At 39.6% G+C, this 24,410-nt stretch overlaps 1 protein-coding gene across 3 annotated transcripts in view; it reads left to right on the top strand.

Annotated features, from left to right (window-relative positions):
- Positions 1 to 18,745, top strand: part of LOC125459337 (vitamin D 25-hydroxylase) — a 33,104-nt gene extending 14,359 nt beyond the window's left edge. For all 3 annotated transcript variants that reach the window (XM_048545684.2, XM_048545686.2, XM_059651867.1), the window contains 3 exons: positions 12,359 to 12,991; positions 13,673 to 14,002; positions 16,131 to 18,745. In XM_048545684.2, coding sequence (XP_048401641.1) covers positions 12,359 to 12,991; positions 13,673 to 14,002; positions 16,131 to 16,306 — 1,139 coding nt within the window. In that variant the 3' untranslated portion in view covers positions 16,307 to 18,745. The remainder of the gene's footprint in view (positions 1 to 12,358; positions 12,992 to 13,672; positions 14,003 to 16,130) is intronic.
- The last annotated feature ends 5,665 nt before the right edge of the window (positions 18,746 to 24,410 follow it).

Below are 24,410 nucleotides of genomic sequence, written 5' to 3'. Positions count from 1 at the left end.
CCTTATCAAAGACTTTGCTGAAATCCAGCTAAGATACTTCAACCACACTCCCCTCATCTTTTCACCTGGTCACCTCTTTGAAAATTTCAATCAAATTTGATAGGCATGACTGCTTCTAACAAAGTCATGCTGACCATCATTGATCAAACCTTGCCTCTCCAAGTAGAGATTAATTGTCTCCTTCCAAATTTTCTGCAATAGTTTCCCTACAACTGCTATGAGACTCACTAGCTGTAATACCCTAGTTTACCTCTAAAACCCATCTTGAATAGTGGAACCACATTAGCTGTCCTCCAGTTTTCTGATACTTCCCCTGTAGTTAGCTAGGTAGGAATTAAAATGTGGATCAGAGTCCCTGTAATTTTCTCCTTGTTTCCCACAGCAACCTGGGATAAAACTTGTCTGGAGATTGAGATTTTGCCACTTTTAAGCCCGCCAAAACCTTCAATAGCTTCTCACTCCTTATGTCAATCTGCCGAAGAACTTCAATTCCTCTTCTCAAATTCTGCCCCAACATCCCCCTTCTCCAAAGCGAACACAGATGTGAAGTACTGACTTAACACCGAACCAATGTCCTCTAGCTCCACACAGATTTCCTATTACAGCCCTAATAGGCCTTACTCTTTCCCTGGTTATTCTCTTCCTCTTGATATACTTGTGGAATGTTATAGCATTCTTTCTAATCTTACCTGTCAGCGTTTTCTCCTGTCTCCTCTTTGATTTCCTCATAGCTTTCTCAAGTTCCCTCCTGTATTTTCTAAACTCCAAGGTGGCCTCTGTTGATTTGTTCTCTTTGTACTTTCTAAAAGTCTCCCTTTTCCTTAATATCCATCCTGAATATTCCTGGATGTTAGGTTCTCTGGGCTTGTTGCTCCTACACCTCACTCTAAAAGAACATGTTGGGCCTGTCGCTAATTCCATTTTGAGTGCTCCTGCAGTTCTGCTGTAGATTTACTCAGCAATAACTGTTCCTGGTCTATTTTTGACCAGATCCTGTCTTATTTTAACAAAATCTTCCTTCTACTTGTGCAAACCCCTTTCTTTGCAGATGATCATTTTTCTTTTCTATTCCAAACATAAAATATACAAGATGTTATGGTCACTGTAACTAAGGTGCTTGCCCCCTCCCCTATGGCACCTCAAACAACTGTCTGGCTTTGTTCCCCAGAATTAGGTCCAGACATGCAGTGCCCCCTATTGGACCTCCTACATATTGATGTGTCGAAAACTCTCCCCTGAATTCATCTCAAGAAATCTGCCCCCTCTAAACCTTCTTACACCATGACTATTCTAGTTAATGTTGGGGAAGTTGAAATCTCCTAATATAATCACCATAATTTTTATTTTAACACACCTCAGTGAAATATTAACCACTGACTGGGGGCCGATAGTATATTCCTAACATTGTGACTGCCCCCATTTTATTCACAGGCTCTTCCTACAAAACCTCCTTTGAAGATCCTTCTAAGATAATGTGCCTCCCTACTGCAGTCCTGCTGTGCCCTCAACCACATCACAATTCCACATATCAATCTACATCCTTAATCCATCTGTCTTGCCTGTAGTACTCCGAGCATTAAAGGCCATCCCACCTCACTCTTCTCCCTGGAAACTCAACTTGGCTGAACGGCCATTGCCTTGGTTCCTAGACTAAACTATGCTGAGTTCCTATTGTACTAATGCTCTGTGTCCCTTCTCCCTGCTAACTGGCTGAACTCTTCGACCAGAGTAGCATATCCACCTACAAGGATGGTGGCCCCATTTTTGTTCAGATGCAGTCTGTTCTGCTGATACAAGTCCCACCTCCCCAGAAATGATCGCAGGATCCAGGAATCTAAAACACTTCCTCCTGCACCAACGCTTGAACGACACATTCATCTGCCCTATCGCCCTACTTCTTTGCTCACGAGCCCATGGCTCTGAGAGTATTCTAGAGATTATAACCTTTGAGTTCCTGCTTCTTGATCTACTGTTGAATGCCCTAAATTCTTGATGAAAGGTCTCGTGTCTAATTCCACTTATATCATTGGTACTAATGTATACCACAACCTTTGTCTTAATTTCTTTTTCATTCTGGATTCCTGACCCTAGCACTAATTAGATTCCCTACAGTGTGGAAACAGGCCCTTTGGCCCAACAAGTCCACACCGCCCCTTGAATCATCCCACCCAGACCCATCCCCCTATAACTCACACACCCCTGAACACCACAGGCAATTTAGCATGGCCGATCCACCTAGCCTGCACATCTTCGGACTGTGGGAGGAAACCGGAGGACCCGGAGGAAACCCACACAGACATGGGGAGAATGTGCAAACTGGGCTGAAGAACAGCAAATGGAGTTCAATCTGAATAAATGTGGGGTATTGCTTTCTGGCACCATAAACAAGCGTAGGTCTTATACAATTAATGCTACGTTCTTGAATAGAGTTGTAGAGCAGAAGGACCTAGGTACATAATTCGTTGAAGTTTGCAGCACATATAGATTGGGCTGTTATGAAAACATTTGGCAAACGTACTATTATAGCTCAGTCCTTTGAAGGTAGGAGTTTGGAAGTCATACTGAGGTTGTACAGGACACTGGTGAGTCTTCTTCTGGAATACTGTGTCCGTTCTGGTTGCTCACTTATAGGAAGGGTATTATTAAGAGGTGAGATTTACCAAGATGTTGCCGGTGTGGAAGATTTGGTTTATTAAAAAAGGCTGAGACTTTTATCACTGGAGTAAAGGAGGTTGAGAGGTTACCTTATAGACGTTTATGAAATAATGAGGGGAATAGACAGGGTTAATGGTAGTTGTCTTTTCTCTAGGATGGGGGATTTCAAGTCAAGGGAGCAGGCTTTTAATGTGGGAGGAGATGGATTTTAAAAAGACATAGGGGCTCTTTTTTTACACAGAGGGTGGTTTGTGTATGGAATGAGCTTTCTGAGGAAGGATGTGGGTATGATTACAACATGTAAAAGACATTTGGATAAGTACATGAATAGGAAATGTTTGGAGGGATATGGGCCAGCAGCAGGATTATGTTTGGCATGGACTGGTTGGACCAAAGGGTCTGTTTCCATGCTCTGTGACTTTATGACTTTATGACTCCACACAGAGTCACCCAAGGCTGGGATTGAACGCAGGTCTCTGGTGCTGTGAGGCTGCAGTGCTAACCACTGAGCCACCAAGCTGCCATTAAAAGGGAGCCAAACACACCATTCTTGAGCTAAGTCATCAGTCACAGACATGGTTGTGTGTTCCCCTATCACTCTTCCTGCCTTTCTGTCCAGTCAGGCCACTTGTGGTGCCAGAAGCTTGGCTCTGCCTGCATTCACTTGAGGAACTAGTGATAAATGGTGATAGATTGAGAAAGGTGGATGTACAAAGGGACCTGGGTGTCTTTGTATATAAAACAGTGAAAGGAAACACACAGGCATAGCAAGAAATTAAGAGAATAAATAATATGTTGGCCTTCATTGCACAAGGGTTTGAGTAGAAGTGAAGATGACTTACTGCAGCTGTACAGGGCCCTGGTGAGACCACATTTGGAGAATTGTTAGCAGTTTTGATCTCCTCACCAAAGACAAGACATATTTACCTTCGAGGGAGTGCACACAAGGTTCACCAGCTGACAGGTTTGTCATATGAAAAGAGTTTGGATTGACTGGGTCTGTATTCACCATAATTTAGAAGAATGAGATCTCACTGAAATGTATTAAATTCTGACAGGGATGGACAGACTGGATGCAGGGGTGACCAGAGATCCTGGACAAGTGTTCACCATTTCAGGACATAGGGCTGGTCAGTTCAGACATTTCACTCAGAGGCTGATGAACTTATGCAATTTTGAAACACAGAAAACTGTTGGAGTCTCGTCACTGATTATATTTTAAAAAATAGATGGATTTCTAGAGGCTAAAGGTGTCAGGTGGTATGGGGAGTTAGCAGGATGGTGTTGAGATAGAGGATCGGCCATGATCATGTTGGATGGTGAAGGGGGTGTGATTGATTAGTTGGCCTTCCCCTGCTCCTACTCTCTATGTTTCCATAATTAACTTTAACAGAGATCTAAACATTTTGCTTTTTGGTCAATTAGGTTGCAGCTGTACCTTTATTCCACAACCAACAGGTCAGATCAAAGGTCTAACAACATCCAATCTTGAATAGTTGTGTTTAATTAAACAACCCAGTGGAGGAGGAGGCTCTCCAAATATCCTCATCATCAATATGGGGTAACCCAGCATATCAGTGCAAAAGATAGGGCTGAAGAATTCATAGCAATCTTTGGTCAAAATTGCCAAGTGGATGATGCAGCTGGGCTTTCTCCAGTGTTACCAATATTTGCAAATAGCAATCTCTAACCAACTGCATTAGCTCCACATGATCTCAAACAATAGCTGAAGGTACTAGACATTGAAAGGCTACAGGCCCTGACAACATTCAGGCAATAGCATTGAAAACTTGTCCTCCAGAACTTGCCACTCCCATAGCCAAGCTTTTCCAGTACAGTAACAAAACTGGCATTCACCCAATGATGTGGAAAATAGCTAGATATGTGCTGTACACACAAAGCAGGACAAATTCTTGACTACACTCAAACATCAGTAAAGTGATGGAAAGTGTCATAAACGAGCAGCATCTTGTCAGGTTATTACACCCAGTTTGAGTTCTGCCAGGGCCACTCAGCTCCTGACTTCATTACAGCCTCGGTTCAAACATGGGCTAAAGAGCTGAATTCCAGAGGTGTGCTGATAGTGACTGTCCTTGACATCAAGAACACATTCGAATGATGTGCGTTAGCCAAACTGAAATCTATTGGAAATGAGTTAAACTGTCCAGTGGTTGAAGTCAAACCTGACATTTAGGAAGATGGTCATGGTTGTTGGAGGTCAGACATCTCAACTCCAGGACATTGATGCAGCTTCAACAACAGGCAAGAAGCTCAACACCATCCAGGATAAAGCAGCCTGCTTGATTGGCATATCTACAAACATCCACTCCCTCTACCATCTTCAAGGAGCACTGCAGAAATTCACCAAGGCTCCTTAGACAGCACCTTCTAAATCTATGACCACTATCAACTAGAAGGATAAGGACAGCAGTTATGTGGGAACACCACGAACTACAAGCCACACACCACCTTGACTTGGAATATATCACTGTTTGTTCAGTGTCTATCAGTCAAAACTCTGGAACTTCCTCCCTAACAGCATTGGGTGTCTGCATACATTAAGTGAACTGAAATGGTTCAAGGAGGCAGCTCAACACCACGTTCTCAAGGGTAACTATGGAGAAGCAATAACTGCCAGCTATATCCATGACTCATGATGAATAGAAATAAAATCAGTAGACTAAGAGATGATCTGACAAAAGCATTAACATTATTTCAGGGCTCGACAATATGAATGTTTCCTTTGGCTGGAGAGTTTAAAATCAGTCATGGAATATGAAAAGTCTATTTAGGCTTGAGATGAGAAGATATTTTTTCACTCAAAAGTTTATGAATCTTTGGTAATCTCTATACCAGACACTTGTGATGTTCAGTCACTGAGTATATTTAAGACAGAGATTGATATATTTTTGGCTACAACAAGAATTAAGGACTTTTGGAGCAGTGAGGAGGGTGTGGTTAAGGGACAAGATCAGCCAGGATTTTACTGACTGGTGGAAAGCTCCTCTTTCTTCTGTTCTTAATTTCTAGATAATGTATAATTTACTGCAATTTGGAAGACTGGGGCCATTTTACAATAATGCCACAAATTCAGAACCAACTGACAACATTTTATAACTATGTGAAGTGTAATATCTTTCTCCATTTTCATTATTTTTAACTATTGTATTTCTTTAAATGATTCCCCAGAAAGCTGTTGCAGAACCTCCGAAAAGTAAATTTGCAGATGTAGTTGATTTTACTGCTCAGTTATAAATTGTTCAATTATGTTAAATGTTGAACCCTCTTCAGCAAGGTTTCTAAAGATTATTTTTTTTTGCAATTACTGGATAACGAAAATAAATTATTAATAAAGCTTCATCATGAAGAATTTTAACTTTGGTTTCTTTTCAGAAATTTTCCCTTAATTTTAGACAATAGACAATAGACAATAGGTGCTGGAGTAGGGCATTCGGCCCTTTGAGCCAGCACCACCATTCATTATGATCATGGCTGATCATCCACAATCAGTATCCTGTTCCTGCCTTATCCCCATAACCCTTGATTCCACTATCTTTAAGAACTCTATCCATCTCTTTCTTGAAAGTATCCAGAGAGTTGGCCTCCACTGCCTTCTGGGGCAGAGCATTCCATATATCCACCACTCTCTGGGTAAAGAAGTTTTCTTCAACTCTGTTCTAAATGGCCTACCCCTTATTTTTAAGCTGTGTCCTCTGGTTCTGGACTCACCCATCAGCAGAAACATGCTTCCTGTCTCCAGAGTGTCCAATCCCTTAATAATCTTATACGTCTCAATCAGATCCCCTCTCATCCTTCCAAACTCAAGTGTGTACAAGCCCAGTCACTCCAATCTTTCAACATATGTTGTACATATGCTGTACAGTGCCCTGGTGAGACCGCATTTGGAGTATTGTGTGCAGTTTTGGTCTCCAAATTTGAGGAAGGACATTCTTGCTACTGAGGGAGTGCAGCGTAGGTTCATGAGGTCAATTTCTGGAATGGCGGGACTATCATATGTTGAAAGATTGGAGCGACTGGGCTTGTATACAGTTGAGTTTAGAAGGATGAGAGGGGATCTGATTGAGGTGTATAAGATTATTAAGGGATTGGACACTCTGGAGGCGGGAAGCATGATTCCGCTGATGAGTGAATCCAGAACCAGAGGACACAGTTTACAAATAAGGGGTAGGCCATTTAGAACAGAGTTGAGGAAAAACTTTTTCACCCAGAGTGTGGTGGATATGTGGAATGCCCTGCCCCAGAAGGCAGTGGAGGCCAACTCTCTGGATACTTTCAAGAAAGAGATAGAGCTCTTAAAGATAGTGGAATCTAGGGTTATGGGGATGAGGCAGGAGCATGATACTGATTGTGGATGATCAGCCATGATCAAAACGAATGGTGGTGCTGGCTCGTAGAGCCGAATGGGCTACTCCAGCACCTATTGTCTATTGTCCATATGATAGTCCCGCCATTCCGGGTATTGACCGTGTGAACCTACGCTGCACTCCCTCAATAGCAAGAATGTCCTTCCTCAAATTTGGGGACCAAAACTGCACACAATACTCCAGGTGTGGTCTCACCAGGGCCCTGTACAGCTGCAGAAGGACTTCTTTGCTCGTATACCCAATTCTTCGTGTGATGAAGGCCAGCATGCTATTAGCTTTCTTCACTGCCTGCTGTACCTGCATGCTTGCTTTCATTGACTGATGTATAAGAACATCTATATCCCGTTGTACTTCCCCTTTACCTAACTTGACTCCATTTAGATAGTAATCTGCCTTCTGGTTCTTGCCACCAAATTGGATAACCACACATTTATCCACATTAAACTGCATCTGCCATGCATCTGTCCAAGTCACCCTGTATTGTCATAACATCTTCCTTACATTTCACACTGCCACCCAGCTTTGTGTCATCAGCAAATTTGCTAATATTACTCTTAATGCCTTCATTTATGTCATTAATGTATATTGTAAACAGCTGCGGTCCCAGCACCGAACCTTGTGGTACCCCACTGGTTACCGCCTGTCTTTCCGAAAGGGACTCGTTTATCACTACTCTTTGCTTCCTGTCAGCCAGCCAATTTTCAATCCAAGTCAATATTTTGCCCCCAGTACCATGTGCCCTAATTTTGTTCACCAATCTCCTATGCAGTACTTTATCAAAGGCTTTCTGAAAGTCCAGATACACTACATCCACTGGTTTTCCTTTGTCCATCTTCATAGATACATCCTCAAAAAAATCCAGATTAGTCAAGCATGATTTCCCCTTCGTAAATCCATGCTGACTCTGACCTATCCTGTTACTGCTATCCAAATGAGTTGTAATTTCATCTTTTATAATTGACTCCAGCATCTTTCCCACCACTGATGTCAGGCTAACCGGTCTATAATTCCCTGTTTTCTCTTTTCCCTCCTTTCTTGAAAAGTGGGACAACATTAGCCATCTTCCAATCCTCAGGAACTGATCCTGAATCTATAGAACATTGGAAAATGATTACCAATGCGTCCATGATTTCTAGAGCCACCTCCTTAAGTACCCTGGGATGCAGACCATCAGGTTCCAGGGACTTATCAGCCTTCAGACCTAACAGTCTATCCAACACCGTTTCCTGCCTAATATAAATACCCTTCAGTTCGTCCATTACCCTAGATCCTTCAGCCACTATTACATCTGGGAGATTGCTTGTGTCTTCCCTAGTGAAGACAGATCCCAAGAACCTATTCAACTCTTCTGCCATTTCCTTGTTCCCCATAACAAATTCACCTGTTTCTGACTTCAAGGGCCAAATTTTAGTCTTAACCATTTTTTTTCTTTTCACATACCTAAAAAAGCTTTTACTATCCTCCTTTATATTTTTGGCCAGTTTTGCTTCGTACCTCATTTTTTCTCTGCGTATTGCCTTTTTAGTTATCTTCTGTTGTTCTTTAAAAGCTTCCCAGTCCTCCAGCTTCCTGCTTGTCTTTGCTATGTTATACTTCTCTTTTACCTTTATACAGTCCTTAACTTCCCTCCTCAGCCACCGCCGCCACTGCCTCCCCTTAGGATCTTTCCTCCTCTTTGGAATGAACTGATCCTGCACCTTCTGCATTATATCCAGAAATACCTGCCATTGTTGTTCCACTGCCATCCCTGCTAGGGTATTGTACCATTGAACTTTGGCCAGCTCCTCCCTCATAGCTCCATACTTCCCTTTGTTCAACTGCAATACTGACACTTCCAATTCTCCCTTCTCCCTCTCAAACTGCAGATTGAAACTTATCATATTATGGTCACTACCTCCTAATCACTCTTTTAATTTGAGGTTCCCTGATGAAACCCGGTTCATTGCACAACAACCAGATCCAGAATTGCCTCCTCCCTGGTAGGCTCCAGTACAAGCTGTTCTAAGAATCCATCTTGGAGGCACTCCACAAACTCCCTTTCTTGCGATCCATTACCACCTTGATTCTCCCAGTCTACCCGCATGTTGAAATCTCCCATAACAACTATAGTGATACCTTTGCGATAGGCCAATTTCAACTCTTGATTCAACTTGCACCCTTCATCCTGACTACCGTTTGGGCACCTGTAGATAACTCCCATTATGGTCTTTCTACCCTTAGAATTTCTCAGCTCTATCCATACTGACTGTACATCTCCTGATTCTATGTCCCCCCTTGCAAGGGACTGAATATCATTCCTCACCAACAGGGCCACCCCACCCTCTCCGCTCATCAGTCTGTCCTTTTGATAGCACGAATAGCCTTGAATATTCATTTCCCAGGCCCTGTCCACTTGAAGCCACGTCTCAGTTATCCCCACAACATCGTACTTGCCAATTTCCAACTGAGCCTCAAGCTCATCCACCTTAGTTTTTGAGAAATAGAGCTAAAGAAGTTCTATATATTTCAGAATTGTCCTACTTTTGCTGTAAAAAAAATTTTCAAGCATCGAAGTGCCTTTAGATGAAGAAATATGGTATTCTAACTTTTTGTACAAATGGAGGGAAATCTGTTTTCTTCAGCTGTTTCCCTGTCCTTTGCTGTGATTTCTAGCACGATGACAGATTCACGCCTTTCTCATTCTTCTGAAAGACCTTTTTCCCCATGTCACAAAAATTAAAATTGCATCATGCTGACAACTTCTTAAATAAATATTTTCAGTCAAACAATGAAACAAATTGGTTTTTGCCTCCAAGTCAAATTTGAATAAAGCCTTCAATTTTCCATGAGATTGCTCAAATTAAACTGCTGTTGTGCAAATTTTTACAATAAAGTTCCTTTTTAAACAAAGAATTATTATAGCAATACTTGTTTGCTTCATATAGCATGTTCATCCTCCTTTCAGCCTCTCAGTCAAGAATTTTCTTTTTAAAAGTAAAATATTTCACCCTTCCTTTAAGGAACTTAACTCATAAATGTTGTCTGATATTGACCACTGTCACTGAAATTCTGCTTTGTTATCACAAGGCTTTTTCAACATTTTTCAATGATTCTAATTGATTTGCGATTTTACAGGCAGACTTGATGCTGTGATGGCTCATACAGCATTATTAATGCTGGCTGCTGTTTTGGCAGAAGCTAATTAACTTATAGAATCCCTACCATGTGGAAACAGGCCATTCAGCCCATCAAATCCACACCAATCCTTAGCAGAGCATCTTACCCAGACCCACCACCCTACCCTATCCCTGTAACTCTGCATTTCCCTTGGCTAACCCATCTAGCCTGCACATCCCTGGACACTATGGACAATTTAATATAGCCAATCCATCTAACCTTCACATCTTTCGACTGATGGGCCCTGTGAGCTATTACGCTGCTGAATATTGAAAGATACATTCTCAGATATTTTTCTTCTTTCCTCTTCCTTGGATAGTTGTGTTTTTGTAGTACTGAAGATTACTTCCGTCTATCGCCGTTGCTAGCACATTTTATGCAACCATGGTGTCTGCCACTGCTACCATCTGACATATTTCAGCTAAATGAAATCTTCAGGTGGCTGCAACTATCACCATTGCCATTGTGTGTCTATTGGTTCTTCCAAAACTACCTGGGTTTCTTGGATAGAGTCACTGTCACCAATCGTCCTTACTGGTATTAGCCCACAATATGGATAGCATGTGGGGAATGATGCCCACACAATGTCTTCAGCAGAAGATATCCTCAATCTTGAGAAATGATAAATAGGTTTATTATATGTTACTTATCAGCTTGGAAAATAACATCTGTTGTACATGGTGGTCTCTTGTGAGATATGAGCCTGAAGTTAAAAGTAAGTTCACATTACAGCTACTGAAACAATCTCACACTGCATTGGTTACAATCACAGACCTCAAACAATGCTGAAGAGCTCCTCAAAAGAATGGACCTTTTATATCCTGATTGGCAGAACATCTCTCATAATGTTGGTTCACACTTTCAGGTCCAAATTTCCTCATACAACAGGAAAGAGACTAAGGTTGATCATTTGCTCAAGACTACTAGCTGCATAGGATCGTAAATGTTTCAGATTTATCTTTTGCTAGTTTATTTGATTCTTGAGCATGGGATGTTTGTGGAGCCTGTTCCTATTGCTTTTTTGTTGTTCATTACTATTCATGACTGGGATATGGCAGAACTCCTAAGCTTTGATCTGAACCACAGCTTGTGGAATAGTTTAGGAACAAAAACAGAAGTTGCTGGAAAAGCTCAGCAGGTTTGGCAGCTTCTGTGAAGAAAAAAATCAGCGTTAACTTTTTGTGTCTGGTGTTCTTCAGTTCTTTTGGTTTTTATTTTGTGGAACAGTGTAGCTCTGAGGCATGCTCCTTCTGCTGTTCAGCATGCATCTAGTCTTACGTTATAGTTTCTCCAGATTGGTACTTCATTTTTAGATGTGTCTGGTGCTACTCCTGACATGCTGCCATATATTCTCAGTGAATGAGGGTTGATTCCCTTGCTTTATGGTAATACCAGTGATGTGTATGCTGACCATAATAAAATTCTTCCGCTGTTGCTGCCCTACAGTGGTTTGTAGATGGCCAGTTCTGACTTGCCTGATCTTTTCTGGATTAATTCCATTTACGTACTGATAGTACCACACAATACAATAGAGGATGTCTCAATGTGAAAATGAAAATTTGTCTCCACAAGTACTCCTATTAATGTAGTAATGGACAGATGCAGCTGTGATTGGTAGATGGATGAGGACAAGATCATTATGTCTTTTACTCAATGGTATTCTCACCTCCTTTGGCAAGATCACCGTGACAAATATGTTCTCTAGGACGCAGCCAAATGGGTGAGTGGTGGTGCTATGAAACATCTTTGAGTGATGGACATTTAAGCCCCTCAGCTAGAGAACACTGTTGGCCCTTGCAATCCTTCATACTTATTCCAATTAAATCCAACATGAAGGAATACTGTTGCATCAGTTGAGGAGATAGTACATGATAAACAGCAGCATAGATCCTTGCTAATGTCTAACCTGAAGCCATGAAACCATTTTAGAGTCAATAGTAAGGGCTCCGAGGGCCGCCTTCTCCTACCTGTATATCATTGTCCTACTATCTGGTGGATGTGTCCGACCAGTGGGATTGTTAATTCAAAAAGAAATGGTCCACGATGATCAATTTTGTCATTTGTGAGACCAATTCTAACTTAATAACTTTTGTTAGTTAACATGATGACACTGATATGACTATGGTATTGTAATTTTTTAAAATAAAAATATCTGCTCCTAGGGCTGTTGAACTCCAAATATGGTCGTGGCTGGACTGATCATCGTAAGATTGCTGTCAACTGTTTTCGTTGTTTTGGACCAGGTCAAAAGGACTTCGAAAACAAAATTTCTGAAGAATGTATGTTTTTTTTAGATGCTATTGACACATACAAAGGAAAGCCTTTTGAAGCCAAATGGCTTGTAACTAACGCAGTTTCCAACATCACAAACCTAATTATTTTTGGAGAGCGTTTCACGTATGATGATAAAGAGTATCAGCACATGATTGAAATATTTAGTGAAAATATTGAGCTGGCAGCCAGTGTATGGGTGTTTTTGTACAATGCTTTCCCTTGGATTGGGATCCTGCCTTTTGGAAAACATAAACGCTTATTTAAAAATGCGGCAGAGGTGTATGACTTTTTGCAAGAGATTATACAGCGGTTTTCACAAAACAGAACATCGCAGAAACCTCGGCATCTGATTGATTCATATTTGGATGAACTGGAAAATAACATGAATGATCCTGAATCTTCCTTAACAACGGAAAACTTAATTTTTACAGTTGGGGAACTTATTATAGCTGGAACTGAGACTACAACTAATGCACTTAGATGGGCCATCTTGTACATGGCACTGTATCCAAATATTCAAGGTGAGTAAACAGCAATAGAATTGGACTGCTATTTCACAGAAATTGAGTGGATGGAATATTTAATTTACCATTCTTATTGTGAAATTCAAACAGCTTCATTCTCACTTGGGCCCTTGTGGTAAAGCTTTCATCAAACATAATTTGAAATGATTAAATATCACTTGCATTCATTGACAATGTACATTCGTTTTTTCTAATAAATCTTGTCATGCAGTTCAACTAAAACAGATCAGTGCAGATGTCTTGTTATGACTCAAAGCAAATTTCCCAACACAAGTTTATTTTTGCTGATGAATTTTTAAAAAACTCATTGTAAATTACTGTAAGTGCAGCAATATATTTATTCATGTGATCAGTGGTGAATTCCTGAGATCCCACATCATTTTGATCCTTTTCCAATAGAATTTAAAAACAAAACTTTGTACCGATATTTAAAGTTCATTTATTTACAGTTATATAAAATAATGGGTGAGTTGGACTGTAGTTTTTAAATGATGGGTAAACTTCAGGGTTGAACCTTCAAGATTTTATTAGTTGAACACCTTAATCAGCTTAGTATTTTCTTATAAATTCCCACTTAACCACAGTAATTTGTATAATACTTCTAAAGTGCTCTCATGATAAGTGTACTTCCTGAAATGAAAGAAAGATATCATTGAGTGTTATTTCTGCCCTTTTCAGAAAAGGTACATCAAGAAATTGACAGTGTAATGGGAAAAAATCAAATACCTTCTCTGGAACACAAGCCACGGATGCCATACACAGAGGCAGTTCTACATGAAGTTCTTCGATTTTGCAATATAGCTCCACTTGGTATTTTTCATGCAACTGCCAAGAATACAGTAGTACGAGGTTATTCCATTCCAAAGGGAACTACGGTTATAACAAATCTTTACTCTGTACACTTTGATGAGAAATATTGGAGTGCTCCTGACGTATTTTGCCCTGAAAGGTTTCTGGACGGCAACAAACAATTTGTGAGGAAGGAAGCATTTGTTCCATTTTCTATCGGTAAGTAATAAGCTGCATGCAAACATGCTGCATTTGGATACAAAACTGATGAATGAATTAGAAAATTTTCCTTTGCCTAACAGTTCCAAAACCTTTTTGATTAGTGAAAGTGATAGAGCTAAGCAATCCCACAACAATCCATGGATCAGATCTAAGCTTCAGTCCTGCCGTAAACAGTCGTGAATGATGGGAGTGGCATGGTGGCTCAATAGTTAGCACTACTGTCTCACAGCACCAGGGAGCCAGGTTCAATTTTATCCTTGGGCAACTGTTTGTGTGGAGTTTGCACATTCTCCTCGTGCCTGTGTGGGTTTCCTCCAGGTGCTCCAGTTTCTTCCTACAGTTCAAAGATCTACAGGCTAGGTGGATTGGCCATGGGAAATGCAGGGTTACAGGGATAGAGTATCAGGTCAGTATCCTTAGCCCAAACATCTTCAACTGCTTCATCAATGACCTTCCCTCCATCAAAAGGTTGGGAGTGGTGATGTTCACCAATGATTGCACAATATTCAGTGCCATTCAGAAGTCCCACTGATGAATATAAAAAAAAGTTAAATACTTTATGGAATGCTTTCAAAAGTACAATGCTGCTTTCGTAGTGGTATTGCACTAACACTGCAATTGTCATGGAAAGGGCCTTACAGAATTAAATTTGGAAAAACAAATTTTTAATGCGCTTTAAGGGAACTCTGCAAATGGCTTAATAGATAAAGAAGCACCCATAGACGAAAATATCTCCGTTCAGAATTAACTGGGGTACAACTGCAACTAAGATAAAAATCATCAAAAGTTCCTGTTTTTGGAACCTATCTATTGAGTAGCAGGGTAGATCAATGAAGATTTCCAGTGAGGACTGTAAGAAGCCTGCCTTACTTTTGAAGCAGCTCGCAATCAGAGATTATGTAATCTATTAGAAATAGAACTATATACCATTCCTTTACTGCCTCTGCGTCACAATTCTGAAACTCCCATCCTAACAACAGTGTTCCTGCACATCAAGTGTTGCAACAGTTTAAGAAGGCAACTCGGCCCCTTTTACAAATCAATTCACAATGGGCAATAAATGCTGTTTGAACAATAATGCTCATGTTCTGTGAACAGATTAAAAGAAAACAAAATATATTTGCATGATTACTGGAGCATTACTCATTTTTGTGAAATCATGTCTCTTTTAGAATGAGAGACTTTAAAAGCCAAGTGAAACAATAAAAAGCCCTCAGTGCTGTTGAATTCCCAGATTTGGATATTCGCATTTCATTCTAAAATCCTAAATCCAAGATGAATATGTCTAAACATGGAATTTATAAACACTTGGACAAGGAGCTGTTAGATTTGTATTTTCCCATTAGATGGGATTTTTTAATGGCCAATTGCTATTAACAGGACTTCCAACCAGTATTACACCATCCTTGGGTCTCTGAAATGTTTAGGAACAGACCAAACAACCGTACATCTCCATAACCAAATCAGCCAGATTGAAGAATTGTTAATGAGCAATGCATATTTGAATCAAGCAATGTAAGTTAGAATAATGAATTCAGTGTCAAAAATTCAATATCAGAAAGTGGAATAAATATAGGGAGACAAATGTTAATTTGAGACTGAAGTCACAAGATTTTTTTTAATAATCACTAACAATAACTAAAACCTGCAAGATTATGAATTCATGCTTGTAAAAGCTTTCAGTGCTGTAGATTTTTGGCAATAATTAGGATTTATCATACCAGTGAAAGGATACTTAGACTGGAATGGGTTGACCTCATCTTTTGTGGCAAATTTTGTGTACAATATAAGTGCAGAAATTTCATTTCTACTCATCTCATGCACCTTTTTAAGATGCACTTACAGACAGGAACTTCTGGATTTGCATATATATTGTGCAACTTCAGAAGCTGATGTCTAATTTGCACATAATGAACAACGAGCACTGTCAGCTTTTCTGTTATTTTTACAAGACGTATCTCTGGCGTAGTGTACAATTTTTTGTTGCTTTGGTAATAGCTTTGGACTGGGGAATCTGGAACTGATAATATTCAATGCTTTGGGCAGGAAGAAGAGGTATTAAACAATTATACAGTTTTCTTTTTCATGAAATTGAGTAACTAGTTAACAATTCTATTTTTTGTAGGACGAAGGAATTGTCTTGGAGAAAAGCTTGCAAGAATGGAGCTATTTCTGTTTTTTACCATGTTATTACAAAGATTTCATCTTCATTTTCCACCAGGAACTATTCCAAATCTGAAACCTAAAATGGGAATGACATTGCAGCCTTATCCATATCTTATCTCAGCTGAAAGACGGTGAAGTAAAGGGAGCGTTACCTCCAATTAAAATAAAAGAAAGAGCAATCTAGAGTTCAAAATGTTTGGTGTAATGAATTCTCTTTCATTTGTCTAAATCTATACTTTAATCTTGTGATCGAAGCTATCTTGAATGAAGGTAGTGTAAAGTGCCCAAAAAAGTTAGAATCACACAGTGCAAAAGAAGATCATAAGGCAGGTAGCATCTGGATCACCACTTTAAAATCACTATCCATTTTATTCCATGCCTCTACTCTTTCCCTGTAGTCCTACTAACATCCTATTTATGGTACACATATTTTGAAAATTCCTAATGAATCTGCTCCTACCACCTTCTCAGGCAGTACATTCCAGATCTTACTACTTGCTGTCTGAAAACATTTTCTCATCGCTCATCTGTTTCACCAATTATCTTAAATCTCTGGTTACCAGTCTTGCTGGCAGAACACTTCTCATTTTTCCCATCAAAACCCCTCCCCCTCAACAATCATTTATGTCTGATGAATCCCATCTTCCATAGTGTCTTCATGGAACTGAAGTCTGTTATCCATGCTATAATTCTAGTAAATAGCCTTTTTACCTTTTCTCAGGCATGATATAAACGATCAAAAATGGGGCATGGAATTGGACACAAAAATCCAAATGAGGCCTCACCAATAATTTCTCAGGTTTCAGCATCACTTCCTTACTGTTTTATTCCATATCTCCATAAAATCAAATATCCCATAATTTTAACAGCCTCATCAACTGGTTATAAACTTTTCAAAGAGCATGATGTGCTGAATTGTTTTGTATATTATCTATTCTAATTTATCGTTCCATCTTCAAAAACTGCCAGCTGTTTTTGCATCTTATTTTAAATTACACTTTTTTGCATACATTATTCTCTTTACTTTTCTTTCTAAACTGCATCACTTCATACTTCTCTGCTTTAGACCTGCAAAATTCATATCTTTAAACTAGGTGATTAATTCCAGTAACGGCATCCTTGTTTTCAAATACAGTTGTAACATGGAGAACATGAAACAGATAATTCATGCAAGCAAACTGCCTTGCACCCAGATATTTTTAGTTTTTGGTAAATTGCATGTTTTTCTCAAATCTCTATATTGACTTAAATGGTGGTGATCAGCTGCTAAGCCTCTGCCAGCATTGTTCTATAATAAACTACCACATAATATTCAACTCGTCTTTAATAACCAGGTATCCTTCCTTTCTATAAAGAAATGTTTTTCTTTATTAACTCAGGAGAGTGGATATGATTTGTATGCCAGTGCCACTTTATTCTTGAATGCCTTCTATTCAGGGTTGTGAGTTTCTGCCATGGGTCTGTCTGCAAATATTCAGGCTAATTCTCAACCTGTAGATCTTGGACAGATGGGATTGGATGTGTCAGGAGGTAGATGGATCAAGAGTGCAAGATTATCTTCCTTTCTTCTCTAACTTGACTTTGCTTCCTCGCTAAGGCATTAGGACTCAAAGCAAGACACCATTCTGAACAATTAGGAGCAAGCTCCTTCCCGTCATTAAGCTCAACATCACCATGATTCTTAGCATCTTTGAAGTGTTTTCATTGTCCTTCCCTGGAATATTAACCATTTAAGAGCTGATAGGCTCCTCTGGCAGGGGAAATGGATTTTGGCAGTTCAAACAAAGTGGGCAGTCAATTAAAGTTTATCTTACAGAAGACTGCATGAAAGCTTATTGACCTTGCTTGAAAAAGAACACTCCCAATTAAACAGAAATGAATCATAGTTAGAAAAGCAATATACTCCTATCCACAATCATCCTCCAGCAAGTGTTTGTTGAGAACACTGTTATCTTTTGTTAAGTAGTAGTTATTTACAGGATGACTACAGAATTAACTGCAGCACTGTTACTAACAATGATAGTTAATAGTTCAGTAGAAGAAATGAGAACAAAAAATGTAATCCACATAATCTTCGACTGTAAATATAACATTCCTACAGTTAAAATTTTTATAAAAATATTTCACTCTGTTGTTGGTCTGTTGTTCTTGTATAGCTACCACATTAGTTTGTTATTGTTCACATAATTATATGTACTTTTTGTATTAGAATTTAATTTGTGGGAGCACGTATGCATGGAAAATAAATGTGATGTTCAAGAGATTAATAACAGGATGCAAAATGAAGCTGTGAAATGCATTTCTGATCTTGGAACCGAAGCAGACACCTTGGCAACATTTAATTAGAGTAGATGGTTGAAGGAAAAGGTAAAATAAATGGATCTGTGTCGTATAAAGGTACAGGAGATTAAAATTACAGTTTGTGTGAAGAATAAGAGCATAAGAGACAGGAGCAGGCTCTTCGGCTTTACAAGTCTCTTCCCCGATTCAAGTGAATTACCTTACGCCTCAACACTACCTTTCCACTATCCCTATGTCCCATAAGTGGGCACTCACACTAGTTAAACTTATGTACCTGTTGAAATTTTGAGAATGTATTTCTATGATGCAGCATAATTTTAGCTATTTATGTGTAACTTGTTTTACATGTTTTGAAAATGAGTTTTGCTTTTTGAGAAATATTAAATGTATAATATATAAATTAAAATGTGATATTCATAATCATGATCCAGATGGTTTCTTTCACTGCACTTACCCATTTCACCTTTTTGATTGTTTGGGAACCAGCTTGATTATTCACATAAATAGCATTTGTTGAAGTAAGCTATTGCTGAAAAACACTGACAGCCTACCTATTCCTTTACAGCGCTTTTAAACAATTGATCCAGATGTTGAACTTAAAATATTTGGCTGTATTCCTGTGGAAAAGAAGCAATGCATATTTTAATGATAGTAACTGGTAAGGTTGTCCATTGCAAGGTACCTCTAATGACAGCTAGATCATCTGTTTGACGTAATAAACACCCTGGCTTTCCATTTACAATTTATAACTATGTTAAACTATGCATTACCCCAAAACAATTGTGTTTTGTATTGCCTTATCTGGGTAGATACAGCAGTTAAATGAGACACACCTCCACAGTATTTTGCCCTTTGGCCTTGTTTGCTTTCTATGTTTCTTTGGCAGATTAGAATGAGAGTAGTCACCTCAAAGCTGCACAAGGAATAAGTTTCATCTCACCAGCACAGGATATAGACTTCTTAAAGTCTTCTTTTGTAGAATACTGATCAGTTTCATTAACTTGCTCAGAAGATGCGGATGACTTGCAGCATGAAGAGAACAAAATAATTACTCATGTTGTGCAAATATTAGCCTTTAATTTGAGAAAATTTCAGTTCAATGCAGGATCCATATTAGAATCCAATTATTTATTTGTGATCCTTCAAAGGATAGTGGCACAAGACGTTGTCATGCATTAACATTGATGATTTTATGAGTTAGGGAGCTCCTCTCCATATCAAGTTTACTTGAGTATGATAGACAAATACTGCCCAAACTTTGTTACAAAGGGAACTTAGGTTCTTGCAAGCTCAGAAAAGTAGCACTGTTTGAAGTTTGGATGCCTTCTGCAAGGTCTTAGATTCTAAAGACCTACAGCCCACTTAACATTTTATGTAGGCTTGTTGCTGCTTTGTGCTGAAGCTGTAATAAATACACCATCTGCCACATGCTGCAGCTTTTTTCTACTTGTCTGTTTTGGAGTAAATGGGAGTAAAGATGTCGGGTTAAGAGTAATAGGCAGGAAGGATACTGCAGATCTCAACGAAGGATGCAAAGACAGCAAAAGAAGTGAGGACCTGCAGTAAGTGAAGGGCTAAGACATGTTAATTGCAAAGATTACAAGCCATTCCATACTCTAATACTGTATGCATTATTAAATTTTGGTACTTATATTTTCTACTTTAAAGTGTCTGGTTGTGAAATAATCAATCTTTCTTGGTAAATTAAGGCTTTTGCATTGTTATTAATCTTGAATTGTATATATCAAAGTGGCTGATTAACATTGACATGTATAACACCAACTTCCACACTTACTGTTATTCAATGTCCTGCTAATTATAAAGGAACTATCACACCACAACAGGTCATGCTGAAAACTATAAAAATATTACAAAAGTTACTTTTTCTTTAGCGTTAGTGGTGGTTTGATAAATGGTTTTGATGTGAATGGAGGTGGTGTGGTTAGTAAGTTTGCAAATGACACCAAAACTGGAGGTGTCGTGGACAGTGAAGAAGGTTATCTCAGAGTACAACGGGACCTTGATCAGATGGGCCAATGGGCTGAGGACTGCAGATGGAGTTTAATTTAGATAAATGGGAGGTGTTGCGTTTTGGTAATGCAAATCAAGGCACGACTTATACAGTTGTTGGTAGGACCGTGGGGAATGTGGCTGAACAAAGAGACTTGAGGGGTACGGGTGCATAGTTTCTTGAAAGTGAAGTCACAGTTAAACAGAGTGATGAAGGAGGTGTTTGGCATGCTTTCCTTCAATGGTTATTGCATTGGGTGTAGGAGTAGGGAGATCATGTTGCGGCTGTACAGGACAGTAGTTCAGCCACTTTTGAAATACTGCGTTCGGATCTGTCTCCCTGCTATAAAACATTGTTAAACTTGAAAGAGTTCTGAAAACATTTATAATGACATTGGCAGAATTGGGGATTTGCACTACAGAGAGAGGCTGAATAGGCTGGGGTTATTTTCTTGGAGCGTCACAGGCTGAGAAGTGACCTTACAAAAGTCAAGATGGCAGCAGGATAAGTAACTGCATTTACAGCTCCACTTTGCTTGCCAGTTCCCTTTCTTTTTCCCTTCTTCTCTCTCCTCTCTGCAGTAATTCTATCCCCTTCATCCCCTGCCCTTTTAACTACCTACCCGAGGAGTCAGGTCATGACCTGGAACCACATGGCAGGAGCTGGATGCATGGGCTATTTCCTGCAACTATGACAGTGAGAACGGGCCACTGAGGGGGGCAGTGGGCAGTGACAGCGGGGCCGGCCAGCAGGCAGCAAGAGTGGGGCTGGTGAGGGGGCAGCAGTCGGCGAGAGCGGGGCAGGTGAAGGGACAGCAGTCGGTGGCGAGAGTGGGCCCTTCACGTGGCGTCAGCCTCCTGGGTGTCCTTGTGATTGGAGTGTTCCTTGCACTATTGGAAATGGGACTTGGGACTGTTGAGATGTGGACTTTTTTTCTTGCTTACCTTTTGGCTCTGTTAAAATCTTTTAATTCTGGTTTTTGTAATCAAGTGGTTGCCAGTGAATGGAGACTGTGCACTTTTTGCTGCACTTCTGCATTCATCTACTTAGTGAATGTGACATGTAAATTAATCTAAATCTAACTAAAATCATGATGGACTTGGATCGGGTGAATAGCCATGGTAGAGGTGTCTAAAACCAGAGGGCATATGTTTGAAAGGGAAAAAAATTTAAAAGAGACCTGACAGGTAACTTTTCACATAGAGGTGGTACGTGTATGGACTGAGCTGCCAGAGGAAGTGGTGGAGGCGGGTACAATTACAGCATTTAAAAGGCATCTGAATGGGTATATGAATAAGAAGTATTTAGAGGCATATGGCCAAATGTTGGCAAATGGGACAAGATCAGTTTAGGATCTGTTCAGCAAGGATGAATTGGACCAAACGATCTATTTTGATCCTGTATAACTCTATGATTCTAGAAGTCGTGACTATGAGGCAAACTGTTGCAGATTCAAATCCTACTCTGGAGTCCTGATGCAAAATCTAGTCTGACATCCTGTTTAGTACTGAAAGAATATTACATGATTGGAGGAACCATCTTTTGAATGACATGTTAAACTAACATCCTACTTGCCCTTTCAGGATTTGATCCATTGATGAGACTTAAAAAGTAAACAGACACATTGCAAATATTTATCCCTCAATGAACATCTTTACTTCTGATGAAGTACACATTCTCCCCGTGTGTTCCGGTTTCCTCCCACAGCCCAAAGATGTGCAGGCTAGGTGGTTTGGCCATGCTAAATTCCCCGTAGTGTTCAGGGGTGTGTGTGGGTTATAGGGGGATGGGTCCGGGTGGGATGCTGCAATGGGCGGTGTGGACTTGTTGGGCCAAAGGGCCTGTTTCCACACTGTAGGGAATCTAAAAGAAATTATCATATTGTTGTTACTGGGAACTTGCTGTTTAGAGTTGTTATCATTATAATAGTAAAACTGAAACATACCTAAGTTGCTGAAAGTGCTTTGGGACATCCTTCAACATGACAGGTATTGTAGGAAGATAGGAAATAGGAGCAGCAGTAATTCATTCATTCATCAAGCCATACAACTAAATCATGATTGATCATCTACCTGATTTTGTTTTACACTACCACCATATTTCTTCATATCTTTAACAGTACAAATCTATTGATTTTGCATAAACTCAATGACTGAGCTTCCATCGCCTTCGAAGGTAGAAAATTTCAATGATTCACCATTTTCCCAGTGAAGAAATTTCTCATCTTAGTTCTAAATCACTTTCTTCTTATTCTCAAATTGTGTCCCTCGCGTCAAGACCCCATTGTCAAGAGAAACTTCCTTTCTGCATCAACTGTTGTTACGACTCTAAAGGAGGAATCTAGTGGTACTTTTCAAGCCCCATCACTCCACAAGCTGTCGCAAAAGTGTAAGTGTTTTATTTAATTACCAAAATAGTCAATTTGTCTAGTTTATGCAATGCTATCCAGAGTAAAATAAACGTCCAGTAGGCTTCTATAATTAATTCGAAAATAACGTTTTTTTCAATAGCAAGATTTTTTTCAAACAAGTTGGAAAAACGGTTAACCAAACTACTGCTCAGAATTAAACGACATCCCCTGGATTCGAAACACAGATATTTATGAAGACAAGACAACTCTTCTCTGCAGAAATATTATGAGTTTTTTTTAAAAAGACAAGGAACAAAACTCCTGTGGTGAGGGATACAAATTCAGATGACAGAATTGATTTACTTCTCCAACTTCCTCCAATTCTCTGTTGACAAGTTCAGATTGCTGATCGTAACAGAATGGTGCAAGATCTTCAGGCTAATGTTAGATTCAGATGGGTAGTGGTTCGGAACCTTATTTTTGAAATTTCATCAGGTTTCATAAATACTTCACTGAGACCTTTCATACGGTTTACTTTGTCTCTTACTGACAAAGAGAGAGGCCTCTGCTTTTCCTTGCAAATTTCTCGAATACATTCAAGTCTGTGAAAATATGCCTCAATTTCAGTCCAAAAGCTGATGCTAGACACTAAACAGTACAGATCTTGTGTTACTTTTAAAAAAGTTTGATTGTGCAGAAATTACGCACCACCTTAAATTTTACCTCATCTCTCATGAAAGTTTTATTGGACTCCTCTGAAAATTAAACTTGCTTTTCCAGTAAAAAAAACAGATAACCCACAGTTCTGTTTGACCTTTTGTTCCCGAGAAATCACAGGACAAAGTCTCTTCAATCCAGAAACATCCCAACTCTTCCACATTCCACTTTATCTTAGATTGTAAGCACACATATATTTCTAACCTTACCGGTTTAAGAATTTTGTTTCCTTCATTGCGAATCATTCAACATATGACATAATAATCAGAGGGTTAGGTAGGGTGGATAGGGAGAGCCTTTTTCCTAGGATGGTGACAGCGAGCACAAGGGGGCATAGCTTTAAATTGAGGGGTGAAAGATATAGGACAGACGTCAGAGGTAGTTTCTTTACTCAGAGAGTAGTAAGGGAATGGAACGCTTTGCCTGCAACGGTAGTAGATTCACCAACTTTAAGTACATTTAAGTCATCATTGGACACGCATATGGACGTACATGGAATAGTGTAGGTTAGATGGGCTTCAGATCGGTATGACAGGTCAGCACAACATCGAGGGCTGAAGGGCCTGTACTGTGCTGTAATGTTCTATTCTTCTAAAATTGAGAGAATACAAGTTCTGTCTACTCATTGCCTCCTCAAAAAACAACCTATTTCTGGAATCAACAGTTACACCACACTCTATGGCAAGTACATTCTTCCTTCGGTAAGTTAGCCAGAACAGCATACATACTCCAGACCTTCCTGTAAACAGGCAGCCTTTTGATTAATTTAATGATACAAAACATGTAACCCATCCCGATTCCTTCCTTTCTTTTTCAGCCCTTAAATGATTGAGCTGAGCAGAGATATCTCCTAAGAACTT

Source organism: Stegostoma tigrinum, chromosome 17, assembly GCF_030684315.1.
Source record: "Stegostoma tigrinum isolate sSteTig4 chromosome 17, sSteTig4.hap1, whole genome shotgun sequence".
NCBI lineage: Eukaryota > Metazoa > Chordata > Chondrichthyes > Orectolobiformes > Stegostomatidae > Stegostoma > Stegostoma tigrinum.
Note: the sequence above shows the minus strand (reverse complement) of the source record. Positions and strands in the feature narration are given on the sequence as shown.